At 31.9% G+C, this 25679-nt stretch overlaps 1 protein-coding gene across 1 annotated transcript; it reads right to left on the bottom strand.

Moving 5' to 3' along the window:
- Positions 1 to 1524: 1524 nt before the first annotated feature.
- On the bottom strand, positions 1525 to 14569 carry LOC129228285 (peritrophin-1-like). The gene is made up of 4 exons (XM_054862956.1): positions 14327 to 14569; positions 8420 to 8620; positions 3139 to 3181; positions 1525 to 1660 (listed from the first exon to the last, which is right to left on the bottom strand). Exons 1-3 carry the CDS (start codon positions 14556 to 14558, stop codon positions 3159 to 3161), a joined length of 456 nt encoding a protein of 151 aa, XP_054718931.1. The 5' UTR covers positions 14559 to 14569; the 3' UTR covers positions 1525 to 1660; positions 3139 to 3158.
- Positions 14570 to 25679: the final 11110 nt, after the last annotated feature.

The following is a 25679-nucleotide window of genomic DNA, read 5'->3' as shown; positions in this document are numbered from 1 at the left end:
GGCGGCTACTAATAATGGGTCAACTAATAGCAGGTAAATGTGGGGCAAAGTGAAATAGTTGAGGTAACTTATCATTTTTAAAGTAAACACAGTAGAAACTTATTTTGAAAAAATAGTATATAAAGAAAAACTACATTTTATAATAAAATTTGCGTCGAAACATTTTTTTTTTATTTTCGTCATTAAATTTGTACCTTCCAAAAAAAAAAAAAAAAAGAAAAAGAAAAAAGATTAAAAAAGAGGATTTTTTTTCCTTTTTTTTTCACGCGGCAAAGTTAAAAAATAAAATATTTTTTTAATTAAATATTTCTATTTAACTATCAAAAATATTTATGATCAAGTTCATGAGTAAATAAAAGAATGAAAGAATAAATGACGCAAAAACGAAGATATTAATCAATAAATAAGTAAATTAGTCCACCAGAAAAACAAATGAGTAAATATAATAGTCAACGAATAAGAAAATAAATGAATGAATGGATAAGTGTAAGTGAATTGTGGAATAAGTGAATGCAAATGAATCAATTAATAAAATGAATGTGTAAGTGATATAATCAGCTTTTGAATAAGTAAATGATAACAACTATTTCATTTATTTGCCCCGTGTAGCACTTGATTAACTATAAAAATCATTAAAAAAAAATGAAATTAATTTTGGACAACTAAATACTGCATCAAGTATTAGTAGGTGTCAATTAATGTTTGCACTTTTAATAACAAGAACTTTATTATTTTATAATTTAAAAAAAATGACTTGCAACAAAATAGAACAATATGAATCTCAATTTTCAAAAACTGCTTGAATTATCAAAACCTTTGATCTTCAGAGGTAACTTTTCCCTGACTGGAACAGACTACATGTGTTTCTACAAATTTAAAATGTTATTAGATAGTTGGCTCTAAAAACAGAGTAATGGGGTGGTTTCCTTCAGTCAAAAGTACTACTTTTAGTCATTGAAATGGATAGAATGAGCAAAAAAATTACATGGACCCAGAAAATACTTTCATTTTCCCCAACAGTTTTTTTTTTAAATTAATTTTTTAAAATGTCCGATTTTTCAAACAAGGCACGGTCTTCATGACGTCACAAATGATGCATTTTGGCTTTCTACCATGGTTCCACGTTATGATAATCAAGCAGCGAATTAAAATTGCGGTCTACGCTAGCTATCAACCACATCGTTGCCAATACACGTAAGTAAAGATACGAATTAAATATTTTGTTTTGTGATTGGCGACATTGAATGGCATTTCATCATTTGTGATGTCACACGACAGAAGTGTAAACAATAAAAGCGCGCCGATTTAAGTAATTTTATAAAAATATTAAACTTAAACAAATTATTTAAAAAATGGTTAGATCCTATGTTTTTAAGCATGCTCTTTCAGAAAAAAAAATACATCATATGAATACTGCTCATAACAGCTCTGTATTTTATTTCAAAAGTAATATTTTGAAAATTGAAATCTTCAAAACATTTTTGCCTTAACTCATTTAATAATACACAAATAGACGCACATTAACACACAGCAATAAATAATTTTATTTACAAATAAGATACATTTTTTCTTACATGATGTTCGATATCTCTGGAATTCTTTTGAATTTGATGGAATGATACCTGAATAGAATCCATAAATAGCTGGAGTACATAGTTTCCTGTGACGAAAGAGTTAAGTTTTGTTAAAATCAAATAAAATCAAATTAGCATTCCTTGTGATCAGTTTAATGCGATTATACATTTTTCTTAGCTATTACTGGAAAACAAGTAACTTTTTTTGCTATTATAACACTACAATCAAAACAAATGTTCAAATTCAAGCTGTTACAGAAACATATCGTTTATGTCCATGTTTGTTCCTGCTTTAGTTTTGCGTTTTACGAGAACTGTTACTGCTTTTAATGACTCGATACATTGACTGTTTGGTGATATTCTGATAGTTGAAATTGAAACCCTAACTCCAGTTGATTAACCCTAAACTCCAGTAGGTAGCGTTCATTGCTGACCATTTTTTCGTTTCTTCATTCACCTGAAATGACACAGTCTTACCAGTAAAGTAGTTAAGTTACCGGATCGAGTTCAGCCTTGTCACAATAAAGCCTTTCCCTGCATGTTAAACATTACCAAAACATATTCTCAAATTATCATGCCGTAGCGCGAGTTTCATTGTTGAAACTTGCGCGTTACTCGATCATTGGGAATTATATATATGAGGATGGCTTTCATGCAATGTATCGACAGTCCGGTTATGTCATCCAGAAACTGCAGTTTCGTCACTGTAAAAGGCTCAACAGTCTAGAATAGTCAACAATCGATCTGGAGGCAGATGTCATCTCGTTGAGACTGAAAGTGCCAGCCATAGGTAGCTAAAACATATTTAGCACACAATTGAGAGTTCGCGGCAATGGTGTGGTTCAACTCGTGATATGAAGGCAAAGCTTATGTATTAATTAGTAAGTTACCACCCAGAACTACATACAATAGACCTACATCCCGGTTATGACATTAAGGCTCTATGCTGCTCTTTACTGGCAAAGTTGTAAGAATAACTTACTAGTAAACACTAAAAAATATTTTAAAATTACTATTCTTTGCTCGCTCTATTATTCAATTATTACGAAGTTATTGTTTGGAAGCTACTGTAGAATATCAACTTGAAGTTGTTGATATCTCTGACTATGTAAATATTCTATGGAATGTAACACATTATATGAATTTTGTAACTCTCGGAAATAAAATAAGGAGTTTTTGAACATTTAAAAATGAGCAGTAAGTTACCGCAATAAGCCAGGGTAAAGGTAGAACTATGCACTGTACAAACAGCCAAGGCATAAAATCCAAAGACTGACGTTTCGTCCTTGTTATGACTTCATTAGTTTGGAATAATCAATAAGGAACTGGAGGCAGATGTCATCTTATTGAAGAAGAGAGTGCATACAAAATTTATTTTAGCTACCAGTTTGTGGTGATTCAAAAAAGGATGGTGGGATTGCACCATTGCCCTTGGGGAGATGGGTACCTCTGAATAAGCAATTACTGTTAATACAGTAAATGCAGAAAAAAGTAATGCAGTTACAGAAAAAAGTAATACATTTCTTGTGAAAACAAATTGTGAGGGAAGACATTTTCTACTTACGTTTCATCTTGAAACCAGGGTCAAGATTTTCTTACAAGAAATCCTGAAAAACAAAGATAGAATGAGTAGCATTCTTTTTATCTTAAAATAATTGCAAATTTTACAATATACTGCACTTGCATCCACAAAAATAGGTAAAAGATTTACAAATCCAAATGGAGTAAAACTTGTAAAGTTGACCGCCCTTGTAAGCAGACTTACCTGTTTAAGTTGACCGTTTTTGCCTGGGACAGATACAGAATTAGTCCTATATCACATGTGAACCAATTTTTGCTGAAATGGCGTTGAACAAATTGTGTTACTTTTATTTTTTTGATTTCAATGTTTGATTGCATTGGGTTTCATTTATCTCTTACCGAAGAATTACAAATAATTTTGTTACGAATTTATACCACACATTTAAGGTACTGTGCACTTCATTTACATCTATGATGTATATTTTATCATTTAACTGAGGAAAACTTATGAAGAGAGATATATTTTCCTAAATTTATTTATTTAGTTAAGAAATCACTTGGATTCTAAAAAAAAAATATCCGCTTTGAAGGGTTTTTTTATTTTTTACTAGCGATACGGCTTTGCCCGTAGTAGAAAATTAAAAGATCATTTGGTTCGAATGTATATTTACAAATAATGGATAATGAATTTCTCGTTAATTTGCTATGTTCATTTGCTTGCCCATGATCTCATATGGTAGTTTTCTCGTAGACGTTATGATAATTTGCTCGAAAAAATGTTCTTAAAATTGGAATGAAAAAAGAATAAAATCGAATTTTTGAGAAATCGCTTCGACGTGCGAACCCCTATGATACGAACTAATTTTGTGCCAAATTTAATGAAAATCGGCCAAACGGTCTATGCGCTATGCGATCCAGAGATCCAGATATCCAGTCATACAGACTTTCAGCTTTATTATAAGTAAAGAAATAACTTCAAAGCATTATCAAACGCAATGCCATCAAAAAGTATTTAATTTAACAAAATTTGAAAAATTCCTAAATTTTATAGTTTCAACACAAAAATTCTAAACGGTATTATTTGTGTATACAGTAAAACTGATCCATCATATAGTTACATTCGTACTCATGCATGCTTGTAGTGATATTGTTTTTCTTATTCACTTGTCATTGTTCCTCAATTGCAAAATAACAAATTTATAATTTTACTAATGAGTTCCAATGACAATAACAATAATTTTTAGGTCTTTTACCGATTTCGATTCAAAACATGTAGTCTTTGGAAAAAACAAATTAGTTGGAAAGATTTGACTTAATTTGGCTCCATAAGAAACTTATCCCTGTACTGCCGAATGTCTCAAAAATATACGCTAAGTATCAATTAACTGAGCTAGAACTTTAAACACGTAGTCACAACAAAAGCATTGATTTATTTTCTTACATTGAAAGTCTTCTCTTGACTTCGGTTTTAATGAGATTATTATGTTAATAGAATTACCAAGATTAAAAGATAGTTATAGGGATGGGACTTAATCTTGAAAGAGCAATCATAATTTTTATTCAAGTCATCATTATTGACATCCTACAGTGAATAAAAACAATATCTTGCTCAATCCATTTACATAAATGTAACATTTCTACTTCCTTTTACAAAAAAGGAAGTATTGTATTCCCGAAAAAGTTTCAATCAAATTTCGGCCCTAATTTCCATTTTGCTTACCCCCAAATGAATGTTAAGTTTTTTTTTTTCGACCCGACCACACATGCCCGAAATATCCATTTTGACGTTTCCCGAGTTAATTACAACGAGTTTTCTCGTGACGTCTGCATATACGTATGTATGTGCGTATGTGTGTATGCATGTCGCATAACTCAAGAACGGTATGTCCTAGAAAGTTGAAATTTGGTACGTAGACCCCTAGTGGGGTTTAGTTATGCACTTTCCCTTTTGGTTGCATTCGGGAGTTTCTAAAGGAATCTCTTGCCCCTTTTTGGGGGGAAATCGTTGTTAATTTTGATGCAAACTCAAGTGGTCTTATAATTTGGCGGGTACTTGGCGATATATCGCCAGTCCTTTGGTCGCCAAGTTTTGTCACCAATCTGGTGGCATATTTGGAGATTTTTTTTAAAAATCCTGGTTTTAATGTGGCCATTGTTGGTGATATTTAGAGAGTTAACTCTTGAATCACATTAAAATTGCAATAATGGGGGAATAACATTAAATTGGTGTAGAAGGAAGTCATGTGGTGCACACATCAGCTCGTTACTCATATATTTTCACTCTATTCTCGGAGTGTTAAACTTTGGCTTTTAATTTTTATATATGGATGCCTCAGTTGCCAAATCGATTAACTCCACTTTTAAAAAAAAATCATCATTTCTGCTTTAATACTGCTTAATCAATGCTTAGCAAGTGAATTTATATTAAAGTTTTGGCTCACAATACATTTCTGACCATGTGACGGCAGAAAATGTAGCACGAGGTCCTATTTACTCCTATGGATATAGCACCATCTTCTTAATAACTTTTCTCTACTTTTCGTTTCATGGAGTTAATCGGTTTGGCAAGTGAAGCATCCATATTTGAATATAAGGAACCTTTATGTATCATTGTAGAAACAACTCTTTGAAACATTTTCGTGTATTCAAAACATAATGATTTGTATGGGTTGTGGGCGTAACCGTACAATCAGATGTACACACAACACAACACACTGTAAAAACAATTCAGAAACGTTCCTGGAAAGTAATGGGCAGTATAATTTCTGCCAGAAGCAGAATTGAGTGCAGTGAGATAGGAAGAACAGTGAGACAACAGCAATATATTTTCCGTTTGTATATTTCCAGCCTGGTAAAACTTTTGAAAAGTCAAGTTCACATACTGTGAACAACGTTATAGAAATAAGTTTGCTCATGTAAGAAAGTATCATGTAAGACAAATTATGAGGCAGTGAGAAGCAAAGGGATTTAAGTGGCAAAATTTAAAATTTGGAGATAACCAGTACAAATGGTAGGTGAACCTCTCCTCTGTCCTGGGGCAAGAGATTGTACTAGTAGCCCTGGTAGGTGCTGCTGTACAGCGTGATTTAGAAAAAAAATTCAATGAAAGCCTACCTAGGATCTCTGATCTTAAAACTTGTTTTACTCGAAACTTAAAACAGTTTACTTGCATCCCTTTGCTTCTCCCTGCCTCATATATCATTATAGTTTGAACCTATCGAAATAAATATCTCCATTGTGTTTATTGCACTACTTCTGAACTGTTTTAGATAAACTTTACAGACTGGTGTTATTAATCTTACATTCGCTTTTTGACTAACGTTCATTTTAGCAGTGGAATGATATAGTTAATTTTTCTTCTTCTTCTTTTTTTTTTTTTTTGTCTGAGAATGTCAGCCATTGAGTTTGTATTTTTCAATGAGGGAATAGTGAGACAGGAGCAGTGAGACACCATTAATTTGTGGCTCACTGCTCCCATGGCAGTTTTATATTAAAAGTGGAGAAGTTATACATTGAATTACATTTAATTTCAACTAGCCTGTTGCCTGTTGATGCAAAAAAAAAAAAAAAGTTTGAAAGCCTAGCATCTACAAAATAAGGATGCTTGAAGGAAATTATGACTTTTATTTGCTACAAGTGGTACCCGTACGGCTCTGCCCGTAATAGAAAAATTAAGAGGTCTTTTGGTTCGCCTGTATATTTACAAATAATGTGTGGTGAATTTTCTCGCCAATATCTTGTACCCATGGTGCGGTTCCACGTTATGATAATTTCGTATCTTGGAAATTGGCTTGTGCCCATGTTACGGTTCCACGTTATGATAATTTCGTAATTTACTCGTCCATATTATGATAATTTTGTTCTTAAAATTGGAATAGAAAAAGAACCACATCGAATTTTCGAAAAATCGCTTCGAGGTGCACAGTCCCATGCTACAAACTAACTTTGTCCCAAATTTCATGAAAATCGACCGAACGGTCTAGGCGCTATGCGCGTCACAGAGATCCAGACATCCAGACATCCTCCAGACATCCAGACAGAGAGACTTTCAGCTTTATTATTAGTAAGGATTCAATATCACAAAATTATTTCCATTTCGTACTTGTTCTACTTATATTATGTTTTTTTTTAATTGTTTCATCACAATATGCCAAATGTAAAAACATTTTTCCAAATTTCAAAATTTCAACATGCCTAGAAAAAAGGAGTCAGATAAGCTATTTTGGAGATTTTCTGAAACAGACAAGAAAGAAGCTGTTGCACTATCAATAGACAAAGGCTACAGTGAAAGCGTTCTACCCTTATCTAATGTTACATCACTGGATGACACTTTAGGTCATTTTACTATTCTAGAATAATCTAAATCATTCTATCTCAGTCCAAACATTTACGTGGTATATATAACTACTGTGTGTCAAAAAAACATGAAATTTACCATGCCAAAGGCAATTGCTCATACCAGAACCAAATGACAATAATCATTCATATTTTTCCAAGAAAATTTAGATTCTTTCAAATTTTGCTAATTCAAAAATTATGTGTCGCCTGGTAAGTGGGAACAGTAAGACAAAATTGCATTTCGCCCCCCCCCCCCTTTTTTTTCGTTTTTGTGAATTCGTAGTTTTTTTTAGATCCACTCTTACAATACCCATCACAGTGACAAATATTGTACCATTTGAAAGAATTTAATTTCTGTGTTTCTTAATGATAAAAGAGTAACTGAATTTTCTTATCTCACTGTATCCACTTTTCCCCTACCTTGCAAAAAACAGGACGTTTTCCGCTAAAAGTAAGTAGCCTTCCTAAAATTTCTCTGAAATATTTTTGAAAATTTAAAAAATCTTTTCGGTAAAAGCCAGTCATGTCTCTAGAAGAAATCAAGAGCCTGCAGAGAAAGCTTAGATAGGTATGAAATAAAAGCTTGATTTATCCGTAAAGCTCCTTACCGCGTTATTGCAACCATGACCTAAATTAAGACAGAATTGCAAATAAGCGCCAACCATCTTACTTTCTTGCAATTCTTGAAAAGTTGCGATGCCCATCAGAGACTTTGGGAGCTAGTCAGTCTGGTCGATCTTTTTCTTCGGGTGAGACTGGGATTTTCATATTGTTCAAATTATAAAAAAAAGATTACAAGACAATCTGCGGGGGGTTGGCGAGCCTCCCTCAGCGAGCAGAGGGCGGAGAGCTCCCTAGTAACTTAAATCCCCAAAACAGAGCCAGAATTATCTTGAAGCACACGCACACATTTAGTTTCTCAGTCATAAAACCTTTTTTCTTAAATAATAATAATATTTGATATTTTTTTGCATAACACAACTTACTCGCTTTGCAGTCAGCGTTCTTTGGCCAATCGCATACTCGAAGTTTTGGATTGTAGTGCAGACCTTTAGGACACTGGCGGGGGTACGCAACCCCGTGGTCGCATTGGTAGTACATTCCACATTCAGTTGGATGCGGGAATAAGACAACATCTGGGCCATTTACCTCAGGACAAGATTCGTAAGCTTGCATTGAGACAGCAACTAGAAACGAGCAAAGTGAGAAATTCAGATGAAAGTGAGAAATTAAAATGTCCTACCTTTTCTCAAAATTGCATTTTTTCGACGAAGTATCCCATTTCGGTAGAAAAAGTTAACCCTTCAATTTCATGCATTGAATTTAGAGTTCCTTTGAACTTCAAGAGCTCAAATTAGCTTGTAAGTGGAAACGAGTAAAGAGAGAAATTCAGATGAAAGTGAGAATAATTAAATTTTTCTATCTTTTCTCAGAATGCAATTTTTCTGCGAAGTATCTAATTTTGGATATATTTAAGTAACCTCTCAATCTAAAGCATTGAAATTAATGTTTCCGTGCACTTCAAGAGCTCAAGTTAGCTTGTAACTGGAAACGAACAAAGTGAGGAATTCAGCTAAAAGTGAGAAATTAAAACTTTGTCGTTTCTTAAAAATGCACGTTTCATGTGAAGTAGGGCCATTCCACGGAAAATGGTAATTTTGTCCCGCACGTGACGCCTCATATGTGTCATTAAAAATAATACTTTAAAATATTAATGAACACATTTTTTCAGCTTAACAAATTACCAACTTATGTGTGATATCTTAAGCAAAACATTTCTTCATTACCCTTTAAAATCATTACTTTTTAATGAAGTATATGAACCGTCACGTGCAGGGCACACGCACTGAGAAAAATTAAGTTTTCAAAAATAAGTACATTCATGCTTTCAAATTTTCTTGAAACCTTTCGTTTCAAATATGAGTACCCACATTTTCAAATAGTGTGCTGAATTATTTCATACTCAAAAATGAGTGCATAATATTCAGTTTTGAAATTATTACATATATTCAAAAATAAGCACAAGTACCTCAAAAATGAGCATACAAGTTGATTTGAGTATTTGATGAGTATTTGAATGTTTTAAATTTGAATACCACACAGTTGGAGCCATTTTGACTAGAGATATGTTCAAATTTGAGTACTTTTTCGTCATTTTTGAAATTATTTTTGGAGTGCCGTTAACTTTTTCATGGAATGGCCCAATATCTAATTTTAACCCTTCAATTTAATGCATTGAATTTAATGTTTCTGTGCATTTCAAAAACCAAGTTAGCTTGTAACCTGGTGAGGAATTAAAATTTTCTCTTTTCTCAAAAATCCCCTTTTTCTGTAAAGTATTTCATTTTGGTAGCTATAGTTGACTCTTCAATTTCATGCATTGAATTTATTGTTTCTGTGAGCTGCTTAAGTTAGCTTGTAGCATTGCGCACAAACCTCACTTTCCACATATGACAGTCTTGTTGTCGAGTTGGATCCAGTAGTTTCCAAAGTGAGTCACATAGACCCTTGGGGGCCCACGCCTATCTCCAAGGGGTCCATCATTAAGGGTGCATGGAATGTAAATAAGGGTCCACGAACCTGAGTCCAAGTTAAAATACATCTGTACTCTTATGTAAATATGTTTCTTTTATTGATTAAAGCTAAAGCAACTATAGTTAAGTATCTAACTTTATTTGAAAAAAAATTATTTCGTTTTTTCAGGGTTCAGTAATTGAGTGGTTTGCCGATAAGTTTAGTCTCTTGGTGCTCATACCTTTCATATCATTCCTGGTCCTTTTTTTTCGTGTGAAAATATGAAAATACTTATAATAATTTCACTCTTATTAGAACATACAGTTCCTCAAATATTCTCATTGCGCAAGAATGCGGCAAGAAAATATTTTTATTCTTGCCATCTATATTAAGTCTTATAAATTCTCTTACAAGGTTGAAGATCGTCTATGTTTGCATTCAAAGGAGGTATATTTACATTGAAAGGAATTTTGTTTAATCAGCTTGCTGTGAAGAAGGCTTTTGAATTCTTAATAGGCACGTGCCATTTTTTTTTTTTGTGATGAGTAAGGTGACCGACCATTTATTTTTTTCCTCAAAACGGCACATTTACCAATTTAAGGCAACTGCACGTGCATGTAAAAATGGCCTTTTCTAGAACTTTAATTTGAATTTACATTTATTTTTTTAGCGTTTTATGAAAAACAAAAACAACTGGTATGTTGTGGCCATCACGAAATTTTCTTCTATATTTTTCGTTTTTTTTTCTGATCCCTCCCCATGCTTGACGAGGAAGCAATATTCCCAACAAAAACAAAATTACACATGCAAAAAACTTGACGACCATCCCAATGTCTGAATTTTTGCAAAAGCAAAGCAAAGAGCGAAAATTGAAAGTTATTTTAAAAGCCTTGCTTGAATTAATTACAAATATTTTATTTGTTAACAAACATAAGATGGCAACAGTTAAAAATTTCAAATCAGTGAGATAATATTTAAATAGACTAATAATAAGAGTAATGGCAACCCTTTTGCTGCTCATAAACCAAATCATGTGACTGGTGGATATCCTAGCTACAGCGGGCGTTGATCGTAGCAGACGATCAACGCGAGCGAGAAATAAAATAAATAGAATTGATGGAACACGGAAGAATGATCTTTTAAGGAGTCCGATTTGTAAATTTGTTATTCTAAGTTGTAAATATTTTGTTAATATAGCGAGTTTTTCGTTTAGATAGTATTGTGCATTTTCTTTATTCAATTTCAATAACTCTCTAAGCAATTAAAGATGCATGCGCCCAAAAAGAATCGACAAACGGTAAGATTTTTACCTACAATTTCAATTTAAGATACCGATTAGTACATTTTTGCGTTAACGCAAAACGTTTACGCCATTACGTTTACGCCAACGCTGACGTAGCAGTTCCGAATGAAATAAAAGTGATTGAAAACTGTGATCGAAAACTAATTACTAATGTCAAAATAATGCATCAGTTCAATCATCTCTGCACCTGGAAAAAAAATTATAATAAAAACACATTACGTCTTAAAATACATATCGAGTGCCAAACTATAGATAATCCTGCCATCTAGCAACCATGCTGCCAAAGTTTTCGCCAAGCCTTCCACTAGTCACATGATGTATCCATGAACCAATTTTTTCATCAGCAAGTCCGAGAAAGCTCTGTCTACTCTTATTATTAGTCAATGAATATTTCCGATCATTTTCATACAATTAAAATCACGAGAAATACGCAGACGAAAATCTATTACGATTTACCTTTCTTATTGTTGCTTTAATAAAGCCATATTTATTCGCAAAAAAAAAAAAAAAAAAAAATCAACACCTTTTGGAGCGATTGGCGTCAAACTTGAACCAAAACCTGTTTACATATGGATTCACATATATTATAAATTTCAACCAGAACGCAGCACTAATTCTTGAGATAGAGCACTCACAATGGAAAAAAAGAACGGGCGATTGCGCTACCCCCTCTTTAGCTGTTGACACCAAAATAAAATCAGCTCTTATACCCACTAAGGGCTACTAGCCGATAAATTTTTCTTTCATTCCGTTCATTATTTCTTGAGATACAGCAGTCACAATTGACGACAAAAACCTTCTATAGCTCAACCCCCGTTTGAATTATTGACACTAAAATTGAATCAGCACCTGTTTCTGTTAATGGCAACATATAAACCAAATTTTTTTTGATTCCGCCAGTTACTTCCTGAGGAATAGCAAGCATGCGTAACTCAAAAAACGTCCCATTGCTCCACCCCCCCCCCCTTGGAGGAATTCGCGCCAAAAACCAATGGGCACAGGTTCACATAGGGGCACATATGTGTACCAAATTTCGTTCGATTTCATGCGGTAATTTTTCCTGTAGAGCGGTCACAAAAAACTGGTGACACACACACACACACACACACACACACACGGACACGGACACACATACACACACACAGACAGACAGACATTTTCCAAAAATAGTCGAAATGAACTCAGCACACCTCAAAACGTTCGAATCCGTCAAAATTCGAAATTCGAAAATTTGCCCGAATCCAATACTTTCTTCTATATATTAGATATAAAAGAAAGTAAAAATGAACATTTAAAAAAATCGATGTAATTTTCAATGCACAAATTTGTTTCAGCTGATTTTAATTAAGATTGAAATTCTTGGCAGAATTACATGCAATTTACTTTTAAACCAAAATTTGCGAATTACAGTTGTGCCTTTTCGCTGGTCCACAAACAATGATGTTAATACTAATTTTTTCGAGGGCATACTCCTAGTAATCCATTATGTACAATGTGTGTATGCGATCATATACTTAATAAGTTTAAAACAGTTTCTGAGTATACACGGCGTACACCCTATGGGAACACCACTGGTCATAAGCTAAAATATCTTTTCTATGAGTGCATTTGGACTGGGAAAAATTAAATTGGTTGAAAACATATCCATGATTTAATTCAATGGTATGAAATTGCTTCAACAGCTGCACCCAGGGACTTTTGGGTGAAGCATTCAGTGCTCCGTTTTGTCACTTCAGAAAACTAGACATTTCAGTATCTGCGGGGACAATGGCACAGGATACCTGATAATGGGACTGTCCCATTCAAAACGAGACGTATAGTCACCTTAGTTATGAAGTAGCTTCATTTTTATGTCGCTCGCCCCTCAGAGCCAGACTTCTAACTAAAACTCAAAAAAAAAAAAAAAAGTGCAGTTTGCTCTTTCCTCACAGCTAAAATCCATAGATTCACAAACTCATATGCAGTTCTCTAGTAGTAGTAAGAAACACATTTGAGGAGAGGCATTTTTTTAGGGAAGATCTCATAGTTAATGAATGTAAAAAAAGGTAAATTTGAATTAGTTATGCCAGCTCTAATTTTATAGTCATTTTAACAAAAAAATGGAACTTTGAAAACCTTGTACAATACATTTTCAGCATTGTTTACAATAATAAACTAAATGTTTCGGGGGAATGGCACATTTAAAAAAATATATATCCTATTTTTTTTACACGTTTTAAAAACAAATTTCAGTAAATATACACTGTAAAACAATGTATAAGGTTACCAGTGTTAATGGGTCTAACGTAACAAATTCTGAAGTGTGTAGTATCATTGTTTTAAAGACTCAAATTGGGACTTTATGGTTTGTGTAGAATTCAAAGTGCATGCGTAAAGACCATCATCGGCGCAGAGCTCATAAACTCTTATTAGCGAAACGGAAACCGGCCTCAGCGGCCGATCGGTAAAAACGCTTGCGCTGCCACTTGTATGTGAGACTCGCGTTCTGTGTTCGGACATCGGGTGCTAGTTCTTCTCTTAGTGCAAAACAAAAAGTCTTGTTTGCATATCAAAATAATATAAATGAGTACCCGTTCAAGAGAGTCAGATGAAAGTTTAATTTTTGCTAATGTGTAACCTTCAAGCAATTCCTCTGTAAGCATGCAGAAAATTCTGGTGTAACCTTACGCAGAAAAGAGTGAGACGTTACGCTATAGTTAATTACCATGGTGTAACCTTTCACAAGCGATGTGTTACTTTACACCAGTTATAATAGTTAAAGTACTCTAGAGCAGTGGAGGCAGCTAAGCTGCCGCCGATTTTATGGAGTAAGGTTACACAACATTTTTTACAGTGTAAAAAGGAAAAATAAAAACCAAAATTAAGGATTAAGAAACTATTTAATACCTTAGTGCAACAAAGTACACCTGAAACAACAGTGTAATCAAATCTCACATACTGTAGTATTTGTGCTTTGATTTACGTTGATGTTTTTGGTTAATTAATTAGTTAATTAATTTATTTTTATTTATATTTATTTATTTTTGAGTTTGCTAAAAAGAGATTTTTTTCAAAAGTATTGTTTCAGGAAACAAACCTTTCTTGCAGCCTTCTTGCTTCCGGCACTCTCCATCCTTTGCAATAAATACCTCACCTTCTGGGCAGCTGTATTCCTGGAGCCTGCCATCCGTGCAAGCGAATATGCGCCTGCAATTATTTGGATGTGGAACTAGACGAGGAATTTTTCCCGAGCCCCCTTTACAGTCAAGAAGCGAAGCTGACGTTGTCGTTGCGAGGAGAAAGATTTGTATCCATAACCATGAAAACATTTTCTTGGATTGGAAATCTGGAAAAAGGGGTTGAATGTTAAAAAAAGAAAGGTCCTTTAAGATTATTGTAGTATAATACATTGGTCTGAAAAGTATCTAATGGGAAATAATGCTTAAAAAAGAAATAAAAACCGCACTAAATGGGGAAAACTACGAGTAAAAGTTATTTTATTTTTCAATGGCATTCCATGATGTATGTTGGTTAGAAATTAGCTCGACCAGTAAACTGCTCGTTTTTTTTATAGTTTAGAGTAAGCTTTCGAAAAAAAAAAAAATCAAGATTAATTGGCGGCAGCCCATTATTTCTACAGACTTTCAAAAACGAAAGCGCCTAGAAAATATTGTGTTAATCCACTGGTTGGGGTTGTTCATTCAACAGGTCGCACAGGCGGACGAAAACGCCAAAAAGCACTTCTAAATGTTTTTTTTCTTTCCTATATTCAACTAATTGAGGATTAATAAATTTGCACAGGCATACCTTTTAGGCAATCAGAACTGGAGTTTTAGAGCTCTTCGTCCACTACAAAGCTAAAGGGAACCTTTAGAAAGTTGAAAAGCCATGAGAACGGAAATTAAAAAAAAAAAAATGCTTTTAAACAGTCTAAATTTTTTTTTCTTATTAAAGGCGGGTATACTTAATTTCTCTTGTGTCCAACAAAAGTAATAAGACGAAAAAAATGAATAATTGAATCATTAAATCGAAAAATAATCGAAAAATAACCAAACCGAAAATCGGTTTTGATCAGCACCGAAAACTTGGGAATTCAAGGTTACTTATTTCAAAACACTTTACAAAAAAAAAAAAAGTCTTCTCATATCTTCTTTGAAATTAATATTAATTAGTCATGTATGGGCTGTAGAAACTTTGAAAAGGAATTAGATGTGTAAACCTGCGAAATTTAGACTCAGAGCCCAAACAAATAAAAAAAACTGCATAATAACATGCCTGTGTAAACAAACAAGCGTGAGATGTTTAAAAAAAAATTTTAAGCGCTTTTCAGCGTTTTCTCCCCACTGTGGGTCTGTGTATTATTATTTTTTTGGCATTTCAACCCCCCTTCCCTCCCCTCCACAAAAAAAAAAAAAAGAGATTCAGAACTGCCAACTTTTTTTGTTCTGTAAAAAAGTTAGAACAAAAATTAATGAAAATGTTTTTCTTCTCATGGTCCAAATTCTACACTTTTTAACAGTGTAATAATGACTTTTTGAAAATGAAATTGAGCTTAAGTGTTTACTCAGTGGTTGGTCGGCCCTATGTAACAAACTTATTTCAAAATTTTATTCTTGAAGTACAAGTGTAAAAACAGGTATCATAAACATAGCAAATTAAATTTAGACAATTATAACGATTAAGAAAAATATTTCATATGTGTTTTTAAATTTTTTAGCCGAGTGTTAGCAAATAGCAAGTAAGTTTTGGAATTGCAAAAGAGTCCCTTTTTTTTCAATTGTCACAACGTTTTTATCAAAAGTATTAATGCATGAAGGGCTCGGGGCAGAAATGTCGCAAGCAACAATCAGTGACTTCTCGATCAAAATTTTTGTTTCTCATAACAAAATTGAAAAAACACTGCAATTGATTATGTTATTTGGAGAAAAACATATCTGGTTCCAGTATTGCAGAATATAGAATGTATAATACCTTTGGAAAATTCTACAAATATTTTTATAAGTTGGAAGTTAGCTTGTGAAAAAGTCACATCATGTGACAGATCACATTCCTGCCCCAAGTCCTTCAATACTAAAAATAATATTGCATCGTAATTTTTTTAACGCAGTTACCATTTTAGTTACAAAATATTTTCTTAACTTTTAATTTAAAGTAAGAGATTGCTCTCCATGCTCTATAAACCTTTTTATTTGTCTATCGTTCTACCAATTCAGCCAATTTAGCTAATATATGGATTTTCATGTAATACAGTATGTTGCTCATTCATCGTGCATTTCTTTTCTTACACTAAAAAAATTCCAAAACGTTACCTACCCGTAGTATTTCCGTGTAAAGTTTTGGGGATTCAATGGTTTTTACTCACTTCCTGGAAAAATCAAGTATCTTTATCAAAAAGTTTCCTAAATTGCTCCAAGTTGCACGAATACAGATTTCTCACCGTCGTGGACAATATTTTTAGCTCCCAGTTTAAAGATAGACTATGCGTATTTATAAAATGTATCGGCTTTAGCTCGACAACGACCCGTCCAGACTGTTTAAGCGCCCAAAGGACGCGTATATGTCAGTGGACTACGCAGCTTTGCAAGAGTTGCAGGAAAGTAAAATACTTCCTTGCAAATCTGTCTTAGCTTTGGCCGTGTTTGTAATACAGCGTTTGAAATTTCCTTGATAAAGCAGGAAGGTGATAAGCTATTATATTATATCTTCCTAAGTTTACTATAATTTTCCAGAGACACGATTGGCTTTAAAAGGAAAGATTTCTGAATTTTTCAGGAGGCTTTCATGATAATTTCAGGAAGGTTACTGAATTTTTGAGTAAAACGTTCCTGGTTTTTGCAAGATGAGTTATTGGCAGAAATTAGGCTCATCAGCTGCCCATTATTTTCCAGAAACGTTTCTGAATCGATTTTACAGTATTAATGTTCAATAATATTATAACGGTAAAAGATAATTAGTTTTCAGCTCTTATATGTTTATGAAAAAAAAAAACATTAATAATCTTTCATTTCAAGTAAAATTTTCAATTAAAAGAAATAATATGCAAACATATTATTATTTTTTTTTAATTCATAAATGTTTGATTTTAATATTTTAATATGAGAAATTTCGTTTGCTGCTTCAATTTTCAAACACAAATATTTAAGTTACACAAATTTATCCTAAACTAAGAATTTGATTAAAAATTTCGAGACTGAAAAACTTACTTCTTGTTTCAAAACTTCAAAACTGTCAAATAATTTTTACGCATGGTGCAATATTTGAATTGAAAACGTCATAGATATCATAAACAAAGGACCTCGTGAAAAGAGTTAAATCACCGGTAATTCCATAGATAATATCATTTCGTCAGCTGACTTATCTATGCAAATGTTCATGTTGATAGCTGAAATATTTTCTATTAATATTTTTATTTACTAGAATTGAATACTATTCACTTTAATCAAAATATTATGAATACAATGCATTTAACACTTTGAGGAAAAAGGCACATACTACGTGTTCCTATGCGCAAAGTTTATTTTATAAAGTATCGAATACGTTTATACATTTAATTTTTCCATATTATTAATACAGCAGAATGTTGACGTTAGTAAACAAAAAAATTGTTAAAAAAGTTATTATTTTATTTTGAAAATATCGTAAAATAAAAACACAAAAATTTAAATATCGCATTTATACTGCGATAATTTTTCCAGGCGAGGGGGGAGGGGTATATGAAATCTTTCGAAAATAAAGGCTGAAAACCTTGTCCTTGATATGCCCTTGCATGCAGGGCTGTGGAGTCGGAGTCGAACTGATTTTGATGTAAAGGAGTCGAAATCGGAGTCGTTAGAAAACATGCCGATTCTAACTCCGGACTTTTTTTTTTCTCTAATTTTCATATATAATACATATATAAAAGTCGACCAATAAAAAAATAACTGCTATTGGCAAACAGCCGGCTAGCGAACTTTCTATAATCGCTACCTACGCCATCCCCTAGTTAGTTCGTTTTATAACTTCCTTTAACTAATAGCAACTGTCAGCAAACGGTTCTGTTGCCTAACTTTTCTAAGTAATCACTTTCAAATAAACATAATAATATATTTTTAATTCAATCTCAGTTATAAAATAGTAAAAGGAATGTATCTCTTGAGCAAGCAGACTCGAGTGGAATCTAGACTTACATGTACCCGGTCTCTCCCCGCAATGTAGTGCCCCTTTTCGTTGAAGTTTTACAAATGAAATATAATTTAAAATTTATTCGGGAAAATTTTCAGAATTGAAGTATATATATTTTTCCCCTCTGGACATTAACTTGGGGTGTCACCCACCACATGGGTGTCACTCTGGGCGGACATCTTCTCTCAAATTTTTTGACTTGGCAAGAAAGCTTTTTTTCTCTCAAGTTACGACTTTCAAAAATAGAAGGCACACGATTTGATCAATATGTATTTGTTAAACATTAAAAGGGGAGAAAATTAATCCTTTTTAGTGTTTAAAAAAAAAAAAAAAAATGGCGAATTTCTAAGTAATCTCACTTTTAAAACAGCAACTATTTGAAAATTTGATTTTCTTAATTGAATTTCTAACGTTGTTATGCATCTTACGTTTACAATAAAATACAACGCGAAAAGTTTATGAAAAGGCATTAATATTTCGAACTTTGTGAACTGAAATCCACACTTATCATTAAAATTATTATTAATACAATTATTATATTATTTTTATATTAAAATTTAATAATATTACTATTATATTATAATTATTAATAATTATATAATAATAAGTATTAATGTCAATATTGTTATTAAAATTATTATTTAATGTTTTTTTATATTTTAATTATTAATAATATCATTATGTTATAAAAATTGCTGATATTGTATAAAAATGTTAGTAATGTTATTACTATATTATTTCTATATTATAATTATTAATAATATTATTGTTACACTACAGTTGAACTCGCTTATAACGATCCCTGATTTAACGAAAACTCGAATTTGACGAGGAAATCAGAAAGATTTAGTTGGTACAATATTAAGTCTACAGGAGTATGCCTCGCTTTTAACAACCAAACCCCGCTTAAAGCGAGCAATATTTTTTTATTCGCAAAATTTCTATTAAATTTCAGCTCAGCTTATCCTTTTTTGAAAAAAAAACATCATTCTGAAGTCAACTGAAAGTTATTGATAAGTCATAAACTCAGAGAACAAGGATATTGTAACTCAAGTAAAGTGGATTTCTGGTTTGTTTGCTGTATCAGTCGATGATTTTTTTTACGTACAGTATAATTCCTGAATGTTGTTTCTCTGAAAGAACATAGCATATAATACAAAAAACATATGTACAGGGATTAAAATTAAAATTGCTTATTTACTAATATTTTTATCAATGAAACCCCTCTTTTTTCTTTTTCTGAAGAATTGCTTCATGTAAAATAAATGCAATAAAGAATTTTATAGCGCTTCGGAGGATATTATAACTCAAATTCAAACTAATTCTGAAGAAAGAAAAAGATAGAAAGCGTCGAAGATAACGACAAATGGGAAGAACTTCAAGAGGAAGAAACCTCAACATACACTAAATAGCTTTTGATCTAGAGAAATCATTTTGGAAAACAGCTGCAAATGACCATGGGTTTTCGGGCCATGAGCACTCCTTGAACACAATAACAAAAGAAAGACACAATGAGAATTTTTAAAATAACCAACATTGTTTTGTTACTCTGTACTGAAATTAGAAAAGCAAAGCAAGTGTGTCATAATACTTAGGAGCTTTGTGCGGAACCATTTTTTTTAAGAGCACTCGGTTATAAAGAGCTAGTATCGCGGTCCTTTCGCACTCGTTATAACCGAGTTCGAATGTATAGTTATTATTTATATTCTTATTTATATCATTAGCCATTAATATTATTATTATAATAATATAATTATATTATTATTATTATGTTATAATCGTTAATACATTATGATTGTTATTAATGTTATTATTATATTATTTATAAAATTATAATTAATATTATTATTATTATTATTATTATTATTATTATATTATAATTATTATTCATATTATTTTTTTCCCATTATTATCATTAATATTGTTATTATAATATTTTAATATTAAAGTTTAAAAATATTATTATGTTATAATTATAATATTATTAGTTACTTATAACTATCAATAATTATATAATAATAAGTATTAATGTTCTTTATATATTATACTTATTAATAATATTAATATTTTATTATAAAAATTGTTAATATTATTATAATAAAAATTAAAATTGTTATTAATGTTATTATTATATTATTTTCAAATTATTAATAATAATATTATTATAATATAATTATTAATACTATTCATTATACTATTATTATTATTATGGCTATTATTATTACTATTATTAATAATATAATCAAAGCAATAAAAAATAATTCTTTTTCATAATTATTATTGTTTTGCTAAAATTATTAGTAGATTATATTATAACTATTATTAATATTATTACTACATATTATGATGTATTATTATTATTGTATTATTATTAGTAATATTGTTATTAAATAATTTGATAAATTAATTAAAATTGAAAAAAGATTATTATTTCGTCGCAACAGATGCAGTTAACTTCCGTTTTTACTATCGGTCAGGTTTTAATTATTTCCACAATCTGCGATCGCTATTTTTGTAGACCTTGTGCTGGGATAGATCTCCTCTTTGTATGAATACATTTTAATTTTAATTATATCATAATTATCAATTATATTATAATTACAAATTATATTATAATTATACAATTATATTTTTATTATGCTATAATTATTATTAATAGTGTTATTAAATAATTTAGTAAAATAATTAAAATTAAAAATAGATTAACTTATAGATTATAATAAAAATAATCATATTAAATAATTATAACAACGAAATTAAAATGAACAAATTAATAAAATATGTTTAAAAATTATGAAGAGGGGATCTAGCACAGCAAAAGGTCTTCACAAACATAGCTTTTGAGGATTGTAGAAATAATTAAAGCATGACCAACAGCAAAAAGGAAGTTAGCTGCATCCGTTGTGACGATTTCCTGTGCCTACTGGAGCGTGCTTCATTAAATTTTAGAGAAAGAAACGGAAAAACAAGAATAGAAGGTAGAGGAGGGGCTAGATTATGTGAAAGTTGAAAAATATGGGCCTTTTTATGAAATTACGAATCTTAAAGAGCACTCTAACCCCACCGTGTGTTAACTTTTTTCACAGTATTTCAGTTTTTTTGTTTTTTTGCTTTCTTACTACAGCAGTGACGAATTCAGGATTTTTATCAGCGAAAAGTTCAGGGTAGAGATATTTCTAGGGTTTCTTTCAAGGCATGAAAATACTCTTTGACGTTTTTTAAAGGAATAAACTTCATTTTGGAAGAGGAATTACTCACTAAGACGGTAATAGCGATCAAATCCTTGAAAGACATTAATTTTTTTAATTTGAAATAAATTATGTCATGGAAAGAAAAATGTGCATGTTCTTGTTTTAGAAATGTTTGAAATTAAAGAAAATAGTAAAACATTTTAATGTTATGTTTTTGAATTCGAATTCCTTTCATTTATTTATTTATTTATTTTTTTCAATTTCCACAATGCTAATTGTTTACTTCTATTTACGTAGTAAAGGAAGTTTTGTAATCGCCAAAAATTTCTCAATCAAATTTCGACCTAAATTTCCATTTTACTGGCCTCCGAATGTATGTTGGGTAGTTTTTTTGACCCGTTCGCACGTTCATTATGTAAGTTGTAATCTCGTAAAAATTGTAGTTTCTATTTCACCCTCTCATTTCGAATAGTGTACTATTTTTTTTTAATTGACCAACAATTTCCTTTTTGTTTCTGTTCTGTTTTTGTTAGATAATTATTTCTGAGGAAAAAGCAGTTTTGCAGTGACTACAAGAGATACTCTGAAAAAACAGGCTGCAAAAATATCCTAAATAATTTTATACGAAGTGATTGTCTACTAAGTAAAAATTCGCACGCTCTAGAAATATTTTGTTCTTTCTGGAGGGAAAAAATCTTTTCGGTAGTCCATAGTGGTGCCATCTGTGAACGATAAGTTCTACGACCTATTCGAGCAAATTATAACGATTTCCATTTTCGCCATTTTCACTAGAGAAAAATATAAAATATCTATCTGAACACCTCCATAACCGTGTATGAAGTAATAAACATAATTCAAAAATTATTGTGAATAAATATCTCACAAAAATTCAAAAATAAAATTAAGATTTCGAGATTAAAAAATAATTTTGAGTTAAACAGAGCTGATTAATCTCTCTCCTTCTTTATACTTTTCAAGCACTTATTTGCGATTCTGATCAAAGTAATTTGTTCGAAAGTAAGTTTTACAGACAGTAAAACACTATATTTGGTATTTTAAAGCTTATATTTGCATACCAGGGGTGACCCAAACTAAAACTTTTGTGTGGGGGAACATTTTCAGTTTGCCGAAGGAAGTTTCAATTTAACCAAATGTTAAAATACGAGAATGCACACATACCATTCATTCGTAACATCTGACGAAAAGGAACATTAGGCAATATTAAAAAACAATTAAAAAATAAAAATAAAAAAAGTATCTCAGTTATTGTCTCCAAATTTGCCGAATCTCAAAATCGGTTGAAAATAAGATTATCATGGGTTGCTTTAATCGAGTGCTGGTGAAACAAGTTTTTCAAGTGAAAAGTCGTTGTTTGTTTCCAAAAAGAAATTAATTTTAAAAGAAAATTCGCGCCCAACTTCCTGCTCAGGAGCACAAAGTGGAAGTTCTCTGTGTCGCGTTTACTCTTTCTCCCATTTCTTACGAATGTGATGCTTCTGACTTTCTACCGAGAGCCATCGATGCTGAGCTTCACAATGGAACTCTTGGGCTTCTATTGACTGCAGAATCTAGCTGTAGAAGACTATGTTTTAAACATAGAACAGGACTTTTCTCTACCGAGGAAACGATTCCCCCCCCCCCCCCTCCAACCCGGAGAGGCGAGAAAAAGTTTCAAAGGAGTCGTGAATCATGAATGCATAAAAAATAAAGTAAAACAGTAAAATTAGTTAGATTTTACTGAATTTTGTAATCGCATGAGAAATTTTCGATTATCATCTTTTCTTAGGTTTTTAGTGAGGTTTTCATTCATATATCTCTGGGAATCTGGATTTTTAGCATTTATGAATAAAATTAAAATATCGAGCAAGACTAGACATTACAACGTAATAATCCAAAACTTGTCAATAACAAACAGTGGGAGCCCTTCCATTGATGTAGTGAAAGTGACTACAACAAGCCAACCCTCAATTATATCCTAAATTACCTCTAATTAGTTTCTTTTTATTGCGTTAACATTTTTGGTTTCATGTGCCCTAATAATATGTTTAAAAGAAAGTTATCTGTACTAGTAATGCTAAATTATCTATTCGAAATTATCCACATTCTCATGTTATAGTTAGCTTTACTTATCTTAACTAGCTTCAGTTTCAAATTCGAATTGCACTAGTACTACAATAATTGATCTCTGGTGGTGAGAGGGGCATGACCTCGCATCAGTTTTCGAATGGACATTCATGTTGAGAGGGGGTTCATGTTATGAGGGGGCTTGAGAACTGCTTACCTAAACTGTGTGTAATATTTGCATTCATGCTCTCAAACTTCTAATTTTATTCAAGATTACTTTTCAGTTGAAGATTAACTGTAGATTAATTTCAGCAATGACCCAAACATTTCTGAGTAGAACAATAAATGAATCAAACTTTGAAAAATAGCTGTAGCTTTGCATTTTTTATTGTGAAACATTTTGACATACAGTGGTGGTAAAAAAAATTGCATCACCCGCGCCGCAATGGGAGGAATATCATCCCGACTGCATTCAACACACAGTCAAGCATTCCGTATCCCAGACGATTTGGGGATTTATTTCTGATCAAGGAGTTGGTGGTTTGTGCAAGGAACAGTAAACGCTCAGGTGTATATTGGTATTTTGGAGGAGAAATTGCTTCCTACTATCCAGGATCTCTTCACTTCAGTTCCAAACATCACTTTCCAGGATGATTCTGCTCCGTGTCATGGGACAAAACTGGTTAGTAGCAATTTAAAAACCTTTATCCTGCCATTAGACTTAAATTGACATGGGGTTAAGTAATTTTTTTTCTCTACACTCACACGCAAGTTCAGAAATGGAAAAAATGAGCATGGGGTCAGCAGTTTTCCTTGGCCCGGAAACAGCCCCGATCTACGTAAACAAGTATCGGATTCCTGCTGTTAAATGTTTATTTCATTAGTTTGCAGAACTTCACATACATTCATCGTTAATCGATCGACCAAAACTTCTCACATAATCCCATTGTTGTGAAAATGCGAGGGTGATGCATTTTTTTTACCAGCACTGTATATATTCCAATTCATTGACACAAATTCTATTGAACCCATTTTCACAAAACTTGGCATACATGTTATTTAAGTCGTCATTTAATAGTTTGATGAAAAAGGAAGTATCCATACTCTAGCACAAAGCTTTTGCTCATCAAAGAGTTAAGTCATAACACACATAGTTGTGTGTTTATGGTTGATATAAACGTGAATTTAAAAAAACTAACACCATTGTAATTAACATTTTTTTTCTTTGTTGAAGTGTTGGTGCGGATATCTAAAACAACATTCAAACTTCCAAAATGATGTACTTTCTGAAACAAACTTGGACATTAAATGAAACCCTATGATATTTTTACTGTTTTGTAGAAAGATCATGTTCGTTATTGGCTTCACTGTAGCCTTCTTATTTTATTAAAATACTCTCATAAGAAGGAAGGATCAATAAATCGATTTCGTAGCGGGTTTCACCATCTAACATTCAAATATTTTGGATATGAAACTCGCATTGTTCCATTAATGAAATGAAGTCCGCAGGGTTCCTTCGCAGAATGCTATTAAGGTTTCGATTTAGCTTAGAGAAAGATAAAAATTTATTATGTCAGCTCATATCGTCATTCAAAGAACTGCGGAGCTAACAATAAGTATGCTTAGTTTGAAACTGAAATTATTCCAATGAACAGGATAACAGCATCTAACGCACCTTATTTACGGACAAGAAACGAGATATAAAATAAGAATAACAACGTCAAAAAGCACAAATTGCAGATCATTGCAGACATGTGTTGTAACACGTGTCTTTTTAACATTCTACTTAAGAAACGAGATAATTTCGAAGGTTTGAATCAACTATTGACAAACCACTAAAGAAGTGGCATCGATACTTTTATTAGGTATCGTTATATTTTTGACGAAGTATTTTTTTTACATTGATGTTTCGTTCTCAATGTTTTCGTTGTTAATGTTATTTGTCAATAAATCGTGAAAAAAAAAAAAAAAACATTTCTTCTGGGATAGACGACCAGTGAATGAACATTGAACACTTAAGCGCGTCATTAGTTT

This window comes from Uloborus diversus, chromosome 8 (assembly GCF_026930045.1).
Source record: "Uloborus diversus isolate 005 chromosome 8, Udiv.v.3.1, whole genome shotgun sequence".
Classification (NCBI taxonomy): domain Eukaryota; kingdom Metazoa; phylum Arthropoda; class Arachnida; order Araneae; family Uloboridae; genus Uloborus; species Uloborus diversus.
Note: the sequence above shows the minus strand (reverse complement) of the source record. Positions and strands in the feature narration are given on the sequence as shown.